This window comes from Thamnophis sirtalis, unplaced genomic scaffold, assembly GCF_051295495.1.
Source record: "Thamnophis sirtalis isolate CommonGarterSnake01/CBP01778 unplaced genomic scaffold, rThaSir2_p1.2 scaffold_4, whole genome shotgun sequence".
Lineage (NCBI taxonomy): Eukaryota > Metazoa > Chordata > Lepidosauria > Squamata > Natricidae > Thamnophis > Thamnophis sirtalis.
In genome coordinates this window covers 41,781,207-41,797,867 of record NW_028261384.1, presented here as the reverse complement: position 1 = coordinate 41,797,867, position 16,661 = coordinate 41,781,207, and the positions used below count along the sequence as shown (strand labels likewise).

At 33.1% G+C, this 16,661-nt stretch overlaps 1 protein-coding gene across 1 annotated transcript in view; it reads left to right on the top strand.

Annotated features, from left to right (window-relative positions):
* Positions 1-16,661, top strand: part of SKAP2 (src kinase associated phosphoprotein 2) — a 241,129-nt gene that overhangs the window by 194,053 nt on the left and 30,415 nt on the right. The window contains exons 8-10 of the mRNA XM_014067803.2: positions 1,845-1,969; positions 2,864-2,927; positions 3,320-3,436. Of these exons, the coding sequence (XP_013923278.2) occupies positions 1,845-1,969; positions 2,864-2,927; positions 3,320-3,436 (306 nt within the window). The remainder of the gene's footprint in view (positions 1-1,844; positions 1,970-2,863; positions 2,928-3,319; positions 3,437-16,661) is intronic.

Sequence of the window (16,661 nt, the reverse complement as noted above, 5' to 3'; positions counted from 1 at the left end):
TGAAGGACTCTTAAAAAATTATAGTGAAATGAAAATGGAGATATGATGATGGTGACATGTGTGAATATTTGAGTTAAAATACTTAAGTTAATATTAATTATGTTTGTTGACTGTGGAAGAGTTGCACAAAAGTCTTTTTGTAACCAACTGGTACACTTTCTATAGCATGTAAAGAAGGATGTTATGTTTGTTTTAAATTAAAAAAATTTTATTAAAAAAAGAGTATATCAAACTTAAATATAAATATTTTTTAAATCAAAAGAAAATACATCAAAGAAAAAGAAAAAAATGCAGAAAGTAAAAAAAGGAAGGAAAAAGTTTTAGATATATTTGAAATAAGAATTTAATAATAGTTTAATTATAATAAAGATTACAAGATTGTAATAAGAATCTTTTCCATGGGAAGATGCTTTGGTTTTGAATTCTTTTTTAACAAATGATAGTATGAGATATTGAAGTTTGTACACTAAAGTTAACCATGAGGAACTAAATATTACAATTAAAGGAGAAAACACTTAAATTTGACTTACTAATACTGCGAGAAGAAAAATATTTTAATATTGGATATATTGAAGGATATTTTTTAACAATGGACTTGGAAAATAATAGTATCTACTTCTATTGGTAGATTGTTTAAAACATATTATGGAAGAGGAACACGTTTTTCTTTACAAGATTGAGATTGATTTGAAAATGAACTTAAAAATGACAGCCTACAAGAATGATATGGAAAAAGAAACTGCACTGGAGAGACAAAAGAAATCAGCTGATGTCTTAATAATTAAAAGAGTTATAGAAATAACAGGCCATGATAATTAACTGGATAATTTTCCTGTATTGAATTTATAAAAGAGACTTATTACAGCTTTGAAAAAAATTATGAGGAATAAAAAAATGAAAAGGAATCAAATTCAAGGACATTATTTGAAGGGACTAAAATAAAAGGAAGGAACATAAAGTTGATTTGTTTGATCAATGTTAAAATAGATACATTGCTTATGGACCTTTGTTAATTAGGATTGAAACAAGAAGTCTTATACATAAGCAATATAAAAGGCAAGATCAGTTGACTGTATTCTATGAGATGATAAATTATAAACTTGTTAATGCTTGTTGATAAAGGGCTATGTCATTTCTTTATACATTTCTTTTTACTTTACTATGGTCGTATTTTTAATTTCTTTTTTTCCTTTTCTGCTGCTTTTATTTTTTCTTTTCATTTTTTTTAGTTTGCATTAGTGTTTTTGATCTTCACAATTTTAAAATTCCTGTTTAAAAAGGGAGTTTTTAAAATTCCTTTTGCCAATATATATTGAACAAAACACATACTAAACCTATAGCTTTTCCATAGTCCATTGCTTTAGTCACTAGGTGAAAAACACCTTTACAAATATTGTTAATTGCATCTGAAGTTCACTTTTTGAATTCCGATACTGGGCCAGGTATAACGGAGAGATCATCTTTTGTTGATCCATTGATTACTGAACCAAGAAGAGACACTGATTTATGGAACACTTGTATTGCAAGTTCCAGGTTCCAGTTCTTGATTCCCCCCCCCCCCCGGTGAGGCATCAGTGTGTGCATTTCACGCTAAATAATACCATCTGTAAGGATCATCCTGTGGGATTCTATAAGCAGCCTTTTCAAAAATGTTCTTTGTAGTTTCCCCTTAAAAAAGAGTTTTATCTTTCAATCATCACTAAATCCACTCACAATAATGTTTAACTCAGCCTATTGAATATTCATGGAACAGAAAAACAAAATCTGAATAAATGATAACCTGATGGGACATTCATTTTCAATGTTGCAAATGAAATTCTATCTTTACTTTTCATCTACAACAGACAAACAACAGAAAGGTGGATTCGCTATAGATGGCTACACCGTCAGAATGAATAATACCCTTCGGAAGGACGGAAAGAAAGATTGCTGTTTTGAAATCGCTGCTCCTGATAAACGCATTTATCAGGTTGGAGTTTTTATGTTGTCTTGAAGTTAAATTGATAAAACTGTTACTGTTTCAGTTATGGAGACATTAACATTTTGGTAAAACATTTCCTGACATGTTGGAAAAAGAGCTGGAGTGGGGGTAGAGTGGAATCCTTTATTTTCTTATCTTGTACATTCATATAATAGATTTTGCAAAAAGATTGTCCTAATATTAAATTTTTTGATAAGAACAGCTCATATGTCATACTTATCTGCTGGCTCATTTTACTGCTTACATTTAAATATCTATTATCTAATAGGTTTGTCTGATTTCTTGGATGAATAATTTTGTAAAATAATTGAATATAAATTCTTCAATGTTAAATATGTATTGCATTGCTTAGAGGCCTAAGAGGGAAATCAAAGTTAAAAGTATGCAATGTAAGATCTATCAGCTAGGCATCAATGTGAAATGTAAGTTTAATAAGTTTTAAATATCTGAGATTGCAGTTGAAAGCCAGTTAATTAAGTTGTCAGATACTGTGTTGGAATGTGACAAGAACATTTTTAAGAAAACTGTACCGAGCAGTCTAAAGAAATTCATGGGTGTCTTCTAATTGTCAAGGGCAAATTTTGTTCATCAGTCCTGGTTTTGACATTGATGAAGAGAAGCAGCTTTTTTTATGCACAGCTGCCAGCTGCTGATCAGAGTTCTAAATCCATCATCCTCTGCTTCAATTACATAAATTTGTCAAAATTAACTGTACATTATAAGAAGCATCCTTGCAAGAAAAGTACCAGAAGACATGTAAAGAATTACTAATGGTGTCTTGAAGAAGTGACCAGAATGCTACTTTCTTGGCTTTATTAATATAGTGCTAAGTATATTTTTATGTTCATGATTATTCTTCTCTAAAATGAAGTTTCTGAACAGTTTACAGCTGCTACTCCCAAAGAAGCTGCAGATTGGGTAGAGAGGCTGAAATTTGTATTACAAGGTATGCCAGTTTACTAACAAGACACTTTGCCTTTAATGCATGCTGGAAATTGAAGCTTCCCTGTTTTCTCTTTGTTGGTCATGTGATTACTATGCTGTCTTTAATAGTGCATTTTATTTTTAATCTGTGTGTATTTATGAAAGATTAAGGAATCCCCTGTATATGTAGGAGTGTCATTGTACCTAGTTGACTCCCCTTCCAAAGAAGCTTAAACAAAGTGTTCATTCCTAATTAAAGTGCTGTAGTGTATGAATGTGAATTGTTTAATAAGTACAATTAGAAGGGATGTATTATATTACTTTGAAATGAAAATGGAAGGATGTGAGCATGTCTGTTGCTCTAGACAGTTCCTTGTGGCTAGGTTGACTGAATATCTTTTCTGTGTTTAACAGATATGGGATCTCTAACTATTCCAGAAGAGGAATATGATGACATTGAAGAAAATTCCATAGCTCCTTCTCAATCAGGAGGAGCACCTATTTTTGATGACATTTATGAAGAGCTTCCAGGTATTTTTGTTCCGGTTGATTGAAAGGGCTATAAAAGTTGGTGATTATTCTTTGTGTAGTAGCAAGTAGAATTTAAACAGATTTCACCAATCTGGTGGTCTCCAGGCATATATTGACTAGCTGGGAATTCTGGGAAATGGAATGCCAAAATTTAGACTATATGAGGTTGGAAACAGTTTTCTTAGATATGGGGAACTGTATGTAAATCCTACCTCTTGGACAAGTCATGTACCACTGCCTCAGAGTTCTTTATAATTTTTGAATTCAGATATTTGTAATATCTGGAGTAACAGTAGTAACAATATTTTAAAATAAAATTTTCATACAAGGGTATTGACACTAAACAGAAATTATAAAAACCATAAAATTATTGACATTAATTTCTGAAATGTAATTTTTCAGTTAGAAAATTGACTCTCATATTGACTGACAGACTAACTGCCTTATTTTGTCTTTTTAAATTTAGTGTATAGTTCTTAATCACATATTCTTCATTCATTCTATAAATTGTCACCTATTCCTTGATACATGAGATTATGCTTTTAAAAGAGTGACAGGGTAACCTGCTTTGTTTGCTTTTAAAAAGGATCTGCTGATGAATAATAAATAAAAGCAGTGGAGCTGTACTTGAATTTTTCTACATCCATCTACAGAAATCTGATTACGCCAAGGTTTTTACTAATTTTTTTATTCCATCCAGTTATGGCCAAGATTTCTAGTTCTTGACAGCCAGATGTAAATCTCATAAAATATTCTTTATGACACACAGAGATGAAATTCATTGTGGTGAAAACAAAATGGCAAGAGGGGGTTCATAAGGGTATAAAATCACATGGAAATGAGGTTTCCCACTTGAGGTTGTATAGAAATGAGATCTTAAATAGAGAACCGAAGTACTTCTATTCTAAATATAATAGGAATGTAAACTGTAGTCTAGGAAGGCACTGGTGTTATCAATCAGAAACTAAGAGATATAGTATAAATTACATAAATGCATGTTACGTAGCAGATATTTCCAATCTTTGGATAATATAATTTGCATTAAATTTAGCACACTGTATAAGGAAAGGGGCTTACTGAAAAGCTTTGTTTTTGACAGATGGCTTTAGGAAGCTATATACATATTTGACTATTCTATAAAAGTTCCTTTTGTGGCTTATGAAGACACATCAGTCAAGGAATGTGCAAATTACATGAAGCAGGACAAAATTGGAGGAAAAGGGTACTATGTGTTCTTGTTGTTCCCCTTCTGGAATTAAGAATCTTTATGTATGCAAATATTAGCAATTTATTTGCTTATTCAATATTTTCTTTTTTCCTTCTTTTCATTTTCCATTTCTCAGAGACAACCTGGACAGTCCTTGCATTTTTTGTTGACAAGGTTTTTCAGGAAGTAATTTGCCATTGCTTCTTTCTAAGGGCTGAGAGAAAGTGATTAGCCCAAGGTTACCCAGCTGGCTTTGTGCCTTTGTAAGTAGGATTAGAAATCACTGTCTCCTGATTTCCAGCCTGATACTTTAGCTACTATCCCAAACTGGCTCTCAATTCAAGTTGGCATTTAAGCTCCAATTCCATGACTTTCTCCGAGTAAATCACGTGGTATTTAAAGCAGATTTATATCTGTGTAGATATACATTGAATGTTTTATAAGTCTCCTGATGGGAAGCATGGAGCTGATTATGGAGCTGATTATGTGAAGTAGAAACTAAACTATTGATTTCTTTTATCCCTTAAATAAACCTATTTTCCCAATTGTAAGCCATAACTAATGATGTTTATGCTATACATGTCTTTCTATTAATTAATATCCCCAATAGTATCGGAGTCTACTGCCTTTGCTACAGGTCCCTTGCTTTCACTTGTGCACTTTATAATTAATAATTTTGCAAACAGACTACCTTTGGGTTATCTTATATCTTGCTTCATTTTCTGACAACTAGCAGCAAACCACTTGTAGACACTTTCAAGCTTAATTTGGTTATGAAGCATTTACTACCTCCAGAGAATTTATGCTTTGTAAAGTGCATTGCACACCCAGCTCCTTAATGTTAAAACAAGCAGTGGGATTCCTTAAGGGAAATTAAGAAGTAATTTAGGTTGGAATGTGATTGCATCGATGTATAAGAATTGCACAGAAGTGCAATACCAAAGCACAGTTACTAATCTACACCTACACACTGCAATGCAGTCCAAGATTGTGAAACTACATATTTCTAGCAGCACCCTGGGGCATAGGGCTTTACTGAATTTAATCAGGTGTTTGCTGCAGTATCTGTTTTAGTGCTTTACATCTGGCCCAGATCCAAAACAAAAAATAAAACCCCCACACAAAACCATGTAACTAATTCTGCACACCTAAGGGATCTCTGGCCCTTTTCCTCTTAAACAGCAGCTTTACCCTCAATATCAGTTTTAATAGAAGGAAGTTTCAGAAGAAATTATTGATATGGCTTATGAGAAATAGGATGGCCTTTCACAGGCACCTGATGTGCTCAAGCCCCTGGGTGTACTTAAATATGTCTCTTCCATTTAATGTAGATAGCACACGTATCTATTTTGAAGTATAAAAAGCATTATGATTTAATTGTAAGAATTATTCATAAAAATGCAATTTTTATTTGCAGTAATATATTTAAGATCTCAACATGCTTTAGAATTCTGGTTCAAATAACATAGAAATGGACTCCTTTATTACAAATTAGATTGAATAACATGGGTTTATCTAAGCGATACAGAGCTCAGTAGTATAATCTGCTATATGCTTGGAGAGAGCCTTTAAGCTCTGTTCTTCAGAAATTTCCCAGGGAGTATTACTTCACTGTTCATACTGACCTTTGCAAGATTTGAGCCCCAAACCCCAAATGTCAGCAATAATTGGACATTGGTATCAGTCACAAGTGTAATAAAACTTGCGACATTTGCAGCTTCAGTTCATAAGCATGCTTAGTTCCTGAGCCTTTTGTGCTTGGCAAATCCAGTGGTATATCATCACCAAAAACAAGAACTGTTTTTGGTGAGGTTGATATAACAAGCCACAAATGTTTGTAGCTCCTACTTTCTAAAAGCTTGAAGAATGAGAAGGCAAACACATTCCCATTACTACACAGTTTTGGTTATTTTTTAATGATTAGCTTAAAATGACTTAATGGTTTCCTTGTATTTACATTTGGGTGCAATATGAGTCTAACGTTGGCATCATGCTTTACAGGGGAACAATGCCAAGAACAGAATGTAGGGCAAAGGGGGAGGGAGATGGGACATGGTTAGATATTTTTTCTAGCCTACATACACACGGGATGCTGTTTGGACAAAATTGTCTTAAGTACAATTAATTCACAGAGGCTTAGCTGTCTGTGAATTCCAGCACACACCATTCACCTGTCTGTGAATACCAGAAGTTGCTTTATTTAGTTTGTTATCACTTTTATGGTTTGCAGTTTGAAAAGCATTTGAAACTCTTGGAAGAGCATATACTGCAGCAGCTTCATCTTAAGTTAGAGATGATTCTAGAATAGAATACTTTATTTGGCCAAGTGTGATTAGAGACACACAAAAAAGTGTCTCCATTGCAGAAACACTCAATGTACATGCAAAACAACAGAGTAATAATAATCATAATAATTATACCAAAAAGAGAAGATAGTAGAAAAGATGAGAAGGATAATAATGATAATACAGTCTTACCACATGGGCAAATATACTTAGACATAAGACGTGTTTGGGGGAATTAGGTGTTCAGCAAAGTGATGGCATGATGGAAAAAACTATCTTTGTGTCTAGTTTTTTTTGGCATGCCGTGCCTTCTGTGGTGTCCTAAGGAGAAGAGTTAAAACAGTTTATGTCCAGGATGTGGCCAATGGTATTTTTCCACACATTTACTGGTTCATTTGCTGAGAACTGATTCCTCAGCTTTTCAGAGTAAGCTTCTCTTTGCTGCCTGGGTCTCCTTGGTTAATACACCCATGGCCTGATTGTAAAAACAAATAAATAAACAAACAAACACCACAGTGCTACATTGATACTCATTGTTAATTCCTTTCAGGAGGTGCAATGAGTACCAAAAGAGATGAATACCAGACAAATTTTTCCCTTTAGGAATAATGTAATGTATTACTCTTATATTGTTCATATTGTCTGAATTATAAAAGAAAAAGTGATTTTTAAAAAAATAGTATTTTTAAAATTATTTTTTAAAAAAATCAGATGATATTTTAGTTAGTGCAGTGTTGTGTTTGATTTAAAGCTGTGTGCAGAATGTATGATTCCCCAAAGCTTTCAAGATCGCTCACCATTAGTTGCACTGGCTAAATGGGATTTGGCCTCCTGCTTTAAATCTTCTGAAGAGTTTCTCCTCTCTATTATAACTCTACTATAACTCTGATTCTTACATATTAAATTAGAAATTATTTTGGATTGTGCTTTTTAATTTTGAATCAATTTGTCATAAGAGGAACTACTAAATACTATGTTTACACAAATTTTGCTTTGGGTTAAAATACGTAATTTTATTATTGATAATGAATACTGATCAATTTTTTTCCTGTTTGAGTCAGCCAACATGAAAGTAGTTCTGACATCATTGATTTGCAAAAGCAATATAATAAGATGGTTAAGTGACAGATGTTGGATACTGATGCAAGAACAAGAAATCCATGTTAGAGAATCTTATCATGCTAGAGAGACAAAAGTAATTTTACTTATGTTACAACCTTTTCATTGTTGACTTCATTTCTGGCAGCTGTTACACTTTACATACTTTGTTTAGTCATAAAGGTGTTATGCATTATGCATCCAGAGTATAATGTTTCACTAGTAACTAGGCAAGAAAAACTGATGTCTTTCATGACCATAGTTTGTGATTAGGAAATAAGATAAAGAAAACATTCCTATACGTTATAGAGGACATTATTTTTCCCAATGAAAGGTTACCTCATAAATATCAAATGATTGAGCCATGGTGGCGCATGGTTAGAGTGCAGTACTGCAGGCTACTTCTGCTAACTGCTGGCTGACTACAATTTGACAGTTCAAATCTCACCTTGCTCAAGGTTGACTCAGCCTTCCATTCTTCCGAGGTCGGTAAAATGAGGACCCAAATTGTTGGGGGCAATATGCTAACTCTGTAAACAGCTTAGAGAGGGCTGTGAAGTACTGTGAAGTGGTACATAAGTGCTATTGCTATTGACTTTATATTGCTAGTGACTTTATATTATGCGGGTCATCTCTTTGAGAGAATTCTGTACTCAAAAGTCAATATCCAAATTTTTGAAAAGATTTCAATACGTGCAGTATTGTGAGATATGAAACAGTCATAGGATGATTGTAAATACTGGTTAATGATAATCAGTCAATCTTCCCTTATGGTAGAATATAGCAGTGAGGGTGGATCAGAGGGAATTCCTGTGCATCCTCATCCTCAAAACCTATTCCAGGCAGTTAGATATTCTTGAGAAGATTTTGATGGACAGTACAAAACTGCAGAGAAAGAAAGAGGACTTTCTCACTTAATAATAGATATTTAATTATCAAAAAAGCAAAGCTGCTTTGAAAATAGTATCAGAGGAAATGTTTTGGAAGATTGGCATTGGAAAGGAAAGGAGGGGAGGGAAGGGGAGGAGTGGACTCTTCTTATGTATGAGCAGAACTCATAAAATCTATTAATGACAGAATCACATCCAGATCACAGATTGCTGAACAGTTGGCGCAGCCTTTAGCATGTATATGCCCATAACAAATCCTGTGAGTTTTTAAACCATCTCAGCTATACTGAACATAAAGTAGATTTTCAGATATGAAGACTTTCTCTCTTCTATGTGTCTCTTTATTCTTCGAAATAACAGTTAGCTAGCATCTAAAATAAATTACAGATACTGTTCATAGATCCATAATCTATGTTAGAATATCTCTGATAAGCCAGCTCAGAAATTACAAAATGTATATGAAGTTGTTTAGAAATATTTACTGAACAACATCATCTATTTAAGCACAGATGGATATTGTTCAAAAATAAGAAACAAGGTTAGCAGTCTTTATAGTAGTCATGGAACATCACAGTATAAGGGTTGAATAACTATGGCAGCCAAACATATTGCATCTAAATTCTGCTTGAATGTTTTAGATCAATTCAGCTTTCCTCTTTTCTCCTCTCCTTTCCTTTTGGGTTCTGACTTTGGTTCATATCTTTGTAGATGTGAATGAAAAATAATGTAATGTAATGTAAATGTTCCATCAGAAATGTTAAAACAAAATTTAAAATATTGGAAACTTCCTCTAAGATCATGGTTTGCTTCTATTTGGAAAAAATAGCATATTAATTCTACTACCACTCACCTAAGCTAATCCTTTGAACTTTTATTTATTTATTTGGAGTCTTAGAAATCTCACAATGACTTTATTTTGGAAGAAATACTAAATGTGGATTTAAACTAATGATTTTTGTTCTAGCAGGGAGTCATGGGAGTTGATGTTTAAACTTCTTAAAGTTGCCAAGATTGAGCAACATTGCTAAAAAAAGAACATGACGCCTATCTTGGCCTAACACATATAAAAATGCCCAAAGGTATACTTCAGTTTTTTACAAGCAGAGCTAAAGAGTAATGCTTCAAAATGAGATGGAAACCAGACATTCTTCTCTCTGCATTTGTAAGTCATGCGGAACTTAGATGGTACAAACTGAAATGGGATGGGAAGGTCAATTTTTAGGTCATTCTATAATATACTTATATTTTGTTTGTTAGGTAGAAGCAAACAAAATAAATGTTGACCAATTTATATACAATTGGCAATTCTAGAGTAAGTAGAATTTTATTAAAACAGGACATGGTGCTTTCAAATGATTGGCTGCAATTTCTAATTACATTGACCTTGAATATGGCAAATGGTGCCTTGGTTTAAATCCTTTATTGCTGTATTGTCAGCACAGAGAATTTTTAAAAAATTACTTATTTAAAATGGTTAAAGCAGCCAAAGGAAATGCATCTGAAACCAGATCCTTCTGTGATTCAAATAAAAAACTGCTTCTTTTTTTCCTTTTATTGTAGTAACCTCTTTTGAAATCAATTACCTTGAAGGTTTTTTCCTGCTTTCTTAAAAAATAAAAAATAAAAATGAAATTCACTAGGGATCAGGGGAGAAAATTTCTAAACCTACAAATTATTGACAGTTTAGGAGATAACAGTATATAATTATTAATCTATTAAAATTACAGTAACACATTGTGTAGATGCCTGTGTTGCCAAGTCAACTAAGAAAACTTAAATTTCAGGAATAACTTTAAAATTAGGATTTGTTTTTTTCAATATTAACGCCATGTAACAGAGACAGCTCCCATTACTTGTTCCAACTTCTGCCAATCTTGCAGTTCTAAAGCATGTAAAAATGCAAGAAGAAAAATAGGGACTACTTTGGTGGTAAGGTAAGAGCGTTCCATGCACCTTCGGCATTTAGTCATGCTGGCCACATGACCACAGAGACGTCTTCAGACAGTGCTGACCCTTCGGCTTTGAAACTGAGATGAGTACCACCTCCTAGAGTCAGGAATGACTAGCACATATGTGTGAGGGCAACCTTTTGAATTGAATGTGCCAGCAATTTTGATTTGCTAACTATATATGAAAGATCCTTTTTCTGCTTTTGTAACTCAGTTATTGAGTTGAAATACAATCATGTAAAACAATTTTTTATGTAAACATACTGTGTGGTTCCTAATCTCTTAAGGAACTTATGTAGTTTTCTCATCTAACTGGAATGATCAGTTGTATATTTCCACTATGTATTATTCAGCGACGTCTATTCACATCTTTGCCCAATATATTTTCTGTTTCTTTCTTCCCATCTTTCTTATATTTCTGTCATGCAGCATTGTGAAATTTCTTTAACTGATAAGATTCCTGCCTTATTTGACTTGACTTTTCTTACTCAGATAATTCCAAAGGTCAATGAAGCTGGCTAGTGATAATCTGTCTTATTTTGGTTAGCTTAATGTTCCTCGTATTCTGGTATCTGGCTACAATATGGCTCCATGTATATTTACATGTGATTTTTGTTTAGATCTGTTTAGAGTCAGAAGAGGGAGGTTGAAAAGATATTATTTCCCATCTGTGTTCATTGAGCATTTGGCATAAGATTGCATGAAAAAGATTGAATATAACTTTTGCTTGAGGTGTATATAATTGGTTGCACTATATGTGTTGTCTCCGGACAAGCTCCTTGTTCTCCTCAAATTGTGAAGGATTCTCTGCTTAAATATATATAACAAAATTCTAAATCCTTTACATTCTATTTCTGCTGACATAAACCTATCTTCTACTGCTTTAGATTAATAATGCTGGGAACCAGTCTTCAAAGTAATTGCTTACTGGCATCACTACAATCAAATAATCATAATTCAGTGACAGGTATTTGAGATTACAGTTTTTTGAGAAGAGTAGGCAGTGTCAAATCAGCATCTTTGTTTTTCCATCTTATTTCAAAAGCTAAAATATTGTTAGCAGAAATTCTATACATTCATTTTTGAAATATTAATATTCATTATCATACTTAACTGTTATGCAGTGCCTTAATGTTTTTACACAGTTTAGTTTGTATTGGGTCAATTATATTGTGGTTACATGTACTTAATTTTTTTCTTTCTTGGGTTGTAAAAGCTACCAGATGCTAACAAGTGTAATTACATCATGCCTAAGAATGGCATCAATGAAATCTCAAAAACACATAATAACCTTCTGAACTCTTAAATACCACAATTACATTAGTTCCTATCTGATGTCATAAATGGAATGAAAAAGGGTAAACAAAGGTGCTTTTTATTAATTCAAAATATAATAAAGTTATTGAAAGACTGCATTTTCTGCAAAACCCTTAGGGGTTGCCTTATCTCTGTCTTGGTGCATTCTATAGTTTTCTTGACAAGAAATAAAGTTTTATTGTTGGCAATGGACCACTCTCTGTTGAGGAAACTAGGCAGTTTCTTTTATTAATATATTTCAGATGATCTGTTGGTGAATTAGGATTTTAAAAAATCCAGTGTGGTTATTTACTACTGAATTTTCCTTATTTAACATGCAGGTTTCCTTTCCTTTCTACATCATTGGCTTATTTCATCAGTCATCTTATTCTTGACTTTGCTTAATTAACTTTGCTTTACCTTTGTTGAACCATTATTATTATACATGGAAAGTCAGTATAGATATGATCAGATATACTTTATTCTGAATTCTTCGGATTGTTTTTTAGGAGCCATGGCATTCTCCAAGGCCATAATAAATTGAGACTAAGTATATCTACGAGTTGTCTATGATATCCATGAAAAATCCTTTTTGAAGGAAGGAGCAGTGTCAATCATCTAAAAATGTAATGCTTCCTGAACCTCTGTTTATCCCAAAGATGAGAGGAAGAGAGAGACATGTGGGGGAGGGGGGGGGGAGACAGAAAAATCCTTAAGAATGTGGCCTTATGCATTTAAGGCAGTTAATAGTCTTCATGAACTCAAGAAAATGACATTGGTCCACTTCTACATAAAAATACACATACACAAATACACGAATGGCGTATTTTTTTCCCATAAAACAATTGCTGACATTAAAAAATGTTGGCATATCCTCCAAAAGTTTTCTATTTTCCAGAATAGAAATTGTACATTGTGTTGTGTGATTATGGCATACCCAGTGAGTACAGGTAGTGCTTGACTTACAACCATAATTGAGCCCAACATTTCTGTTGCTAAACCAGACAGTTGTTAAGTGAATTTTGCCCCATTTCACGACCTTTCTGCCACAGCTGTTAAGGGAATTGTTGCAGTTATTATATTAGTAACATGATCATTAGGTAAAATTGGCTTACCTATTTGCCTGTCAGAAGGTTGCAAAAGGGAACAACATGACCCTTGATAAATATGAGTCAGTTGCCAATTTGTCTGAAGTTTGATCAAAGGAATATGGGAATGTTGCAATTTTGTAAGTGTGAAAAATGGTCATAAGTCACTTTTTCAGTGCCTTTGTGAATTTGAACCATCACTAAATGAATGGATGTAAGTTGAAGACTATCTGTAATCAGAATGCCATTCTCAGCATTAATTTGCCATCTTTGAATAAAAGCATGCATATCAAAGTGGTTAGAATCAACATTGGATAGAAAATGTATTTAGAAAGTAGTTGGGGTTTGTAGACCTCCATTGCATAGGGTGTAAAAAGAGGTAACATAAACTCAGTTGTTAAAGACTTCCATGTAAAACTATTTTGATGCCTATCAATCTTGCAAATATTATTTATTTATTTATTTGTCAACAAGTACAAGGAAACGAGTATGAAAACACATGAAAAATGGCACAAATAAATGGATATAAATAAGCAAAATATAGCCATAAACACATAAAAAAGAATACATATAAATGGGTACACTAGGACAAGGACGATAGACACGCTGGTGCGCTTATGCAAGCCTCCTTAATGATGGAATCATTTCTACAGTTGACTGAGACAGTCTTGAATTTGTGATTTGGGATCATATTAAATCTTCCTGAGAACGCCTGCCCTGTCAAAATCATTGCAAAAGTGCAGGATAAAACCATCAAGGAAATCAGAGAACTCAGAAGAGCATCTGGGGATGTGTAAGTTCTTCTTTCCTTGGTCAAAGTAAAAGCTAATGACTCACCTGTCAGAAAAGCAGTGGTAAAAATAGGAATTATGGGGAGGATAGCTAGGTTAAAAAAAAAAACAGGGCTCATTAAGGAAAAAAAATGTCACTGTTCATTTCAAGTTTATCAAAGAATACATGGATATCCCTCCAGATTCTGGAAGAATGTTCTATGAACAGATAAGTCAAAAGTAGAACTTTTCAAGCCATGGGTATTATTAGGTATTTGAAAACAAAACATTGCTTCCCTCATACCAGGAATGGACATTTTCAAATATTGTTAAACATGAAAATGTTGTAATTTGGGGGTGCTTTGATGGCTGAGGACACGGACAACTGCTATCATTAAATGTAATAGAAATTTGCATTATATTAGGAAACAATTTATAGAAAAATAGCAGTTATCAGTTGAAGCTGAAGTTCATACAGCAACAAATGATTCCAAATATATATGAAGATCTATAAGAGCTGAATGGAAATAAGACATTGAATATTTTGGCACAGCCAGGTCAAAAGTCCATACTTAAATTCTATAGAAATATTACTGCAGGTCTGAAATGAGCAATTGAGCTACTGAATTGAAGCAATTCAGCCTGGAGAAATGATCAAAAATTGCTGCACAGTAGGGACATTGAGACTCTCTTTATATATTAGCAGTCATTTGGCAACAATTAATGGCAAATAGCCTCATGGCAGGATAGGTGGGAAATAAATTTAACAAATAAATAAATATGTAAAAAAAACCAGAATAATAAAGAGCAGTGCTTTTTTCCCCAGAATTGGGAGGATGGGGATATATATTAAAAATTGCAGGAAAAATATATTCTTCAGGTCTAGAGAAACACTAACAATGATGTTGCAACTAATGTTTTTATTTATAACAAATTTGAGCTTCTTCTGAAAGATAATATTAAAATATATTCAGATATTATTAGCCCTATGAAAGATGGCATTCACTAAATCTTTACCTTGCATTGTGCCAGGAAAAAGGGTCTGGTTGTTAGTTATACACTGCTAACTTTTGTAATATTCAAGATACTGGCCCTGATATCTATCTAAAGTGTCTGGTCTGTTAGTTTTCAAAACAAGAATGTTTATGATGATTATTTTGTGTCTGGTGCTCCAGATACTGTACAGTATGCTACATTGTTCTGCTGTTGCTGTTGCCTATCTCCCTAGATGGTCATGGAAGTGTTCACAACAATGCTTTGGTAGAGTCTAAAAAATGATTCAGTATATTTACTTGTATAGTTGAAACAAATATTGCATATTTAACATGCAGAGATCACAGCATTCAAAGGATGCATGTTCCTCTGCTAGGAGCATGAAATAATTAATAACTAGTTTTCACAGAAAAACTAGTCTTAGATATTAACAGAAAATGTGACTGATCACTGTATATCCCAGTCATTTTTCTAATGTGATTGGAATAATTGCTTCTCATATTGAAGAGTTCCATGGTGCAGCTAAAAAGCATGTAAACACAAGCTGCTTATTTGCAAGAAGCTTCCAGATTTGCAATATGATTGCTATGGAAACCACATAATGAAAATCTTATAACCATCTGTATGCTTTGATGAATTTTACTGCATAGTTCAGCTGTTTTTGTTTACTGTTGTTGAAATATTGAGTAGAATATATTAACTCACAAGTTCGCTATCTGAAGTATTAATATTGTTCAGTGACACAGCGTCTCTTAACTAATGTAGCCCAACAGAGTGCTTCTTGTTATTAATGTGCTATTAATTAGGGCTAATGTAGATATATTTGTGATAGGAACTAGAGCTTTAAATGAGAGGGAGATGGAAGGACTTAGTTAAAGATTGGCTCATATAGCAAAAGATTACTTGTGGCAGAACTGCACCACAGAAACCAAACTTAGACAAATTTTTATATCTCTTTAATTTGATGTTTTCTGTTTTATCTATGGAACGTGATATGGTCACCACTCTGTATCTTCTTGAGTGTCCAAAGAAATTCCTCAAAGCATATTAAATCATATGTAATTATGCTAGCAGTAAAGAAAGGAAATATGATATGTGAAAGCTTAATTTTATAATTAATTTATTTAAGATGTCAAAAAAACTGCTGTAATTATTTTCTAAACTAGGATGAGAAGATTATCTTCTTTATTTATGCAAGCCGGCAGACATGTACAAACATTCCTATGTATTCTAAAACTATTATACAATTAAAAATTGTATATGCAGTAAATGTTTAATTCCTATGTATTCTAAAACTATTATACAATTAAAAATTGTATATGCAGTAAATGTTTAATTGGCAGGGTATAACAACTATGAAATAACATATGGCTGTGAGAATCTGGAATAATGTCCACTAATGGTTGATGGGTTGCCTAGACTAAATTATGTGGAAGAGTGTTTTTGAAAGAGCAGATTTCTTAATTAAGTGCAACTAAACTTAAATATTGCATTGTTTATCATTTGCCAAGACTGTACAGTTATAAATTGGTAAGAACAGCTGGCACCATTGCTTGAATGCCACAAATATATAGTTTGTCAACATTTTTAGCAGCAAAAATGGTCTTTTGCAGAATGCTGCATATTAAGTAATGTTTATCAAGTGTAAA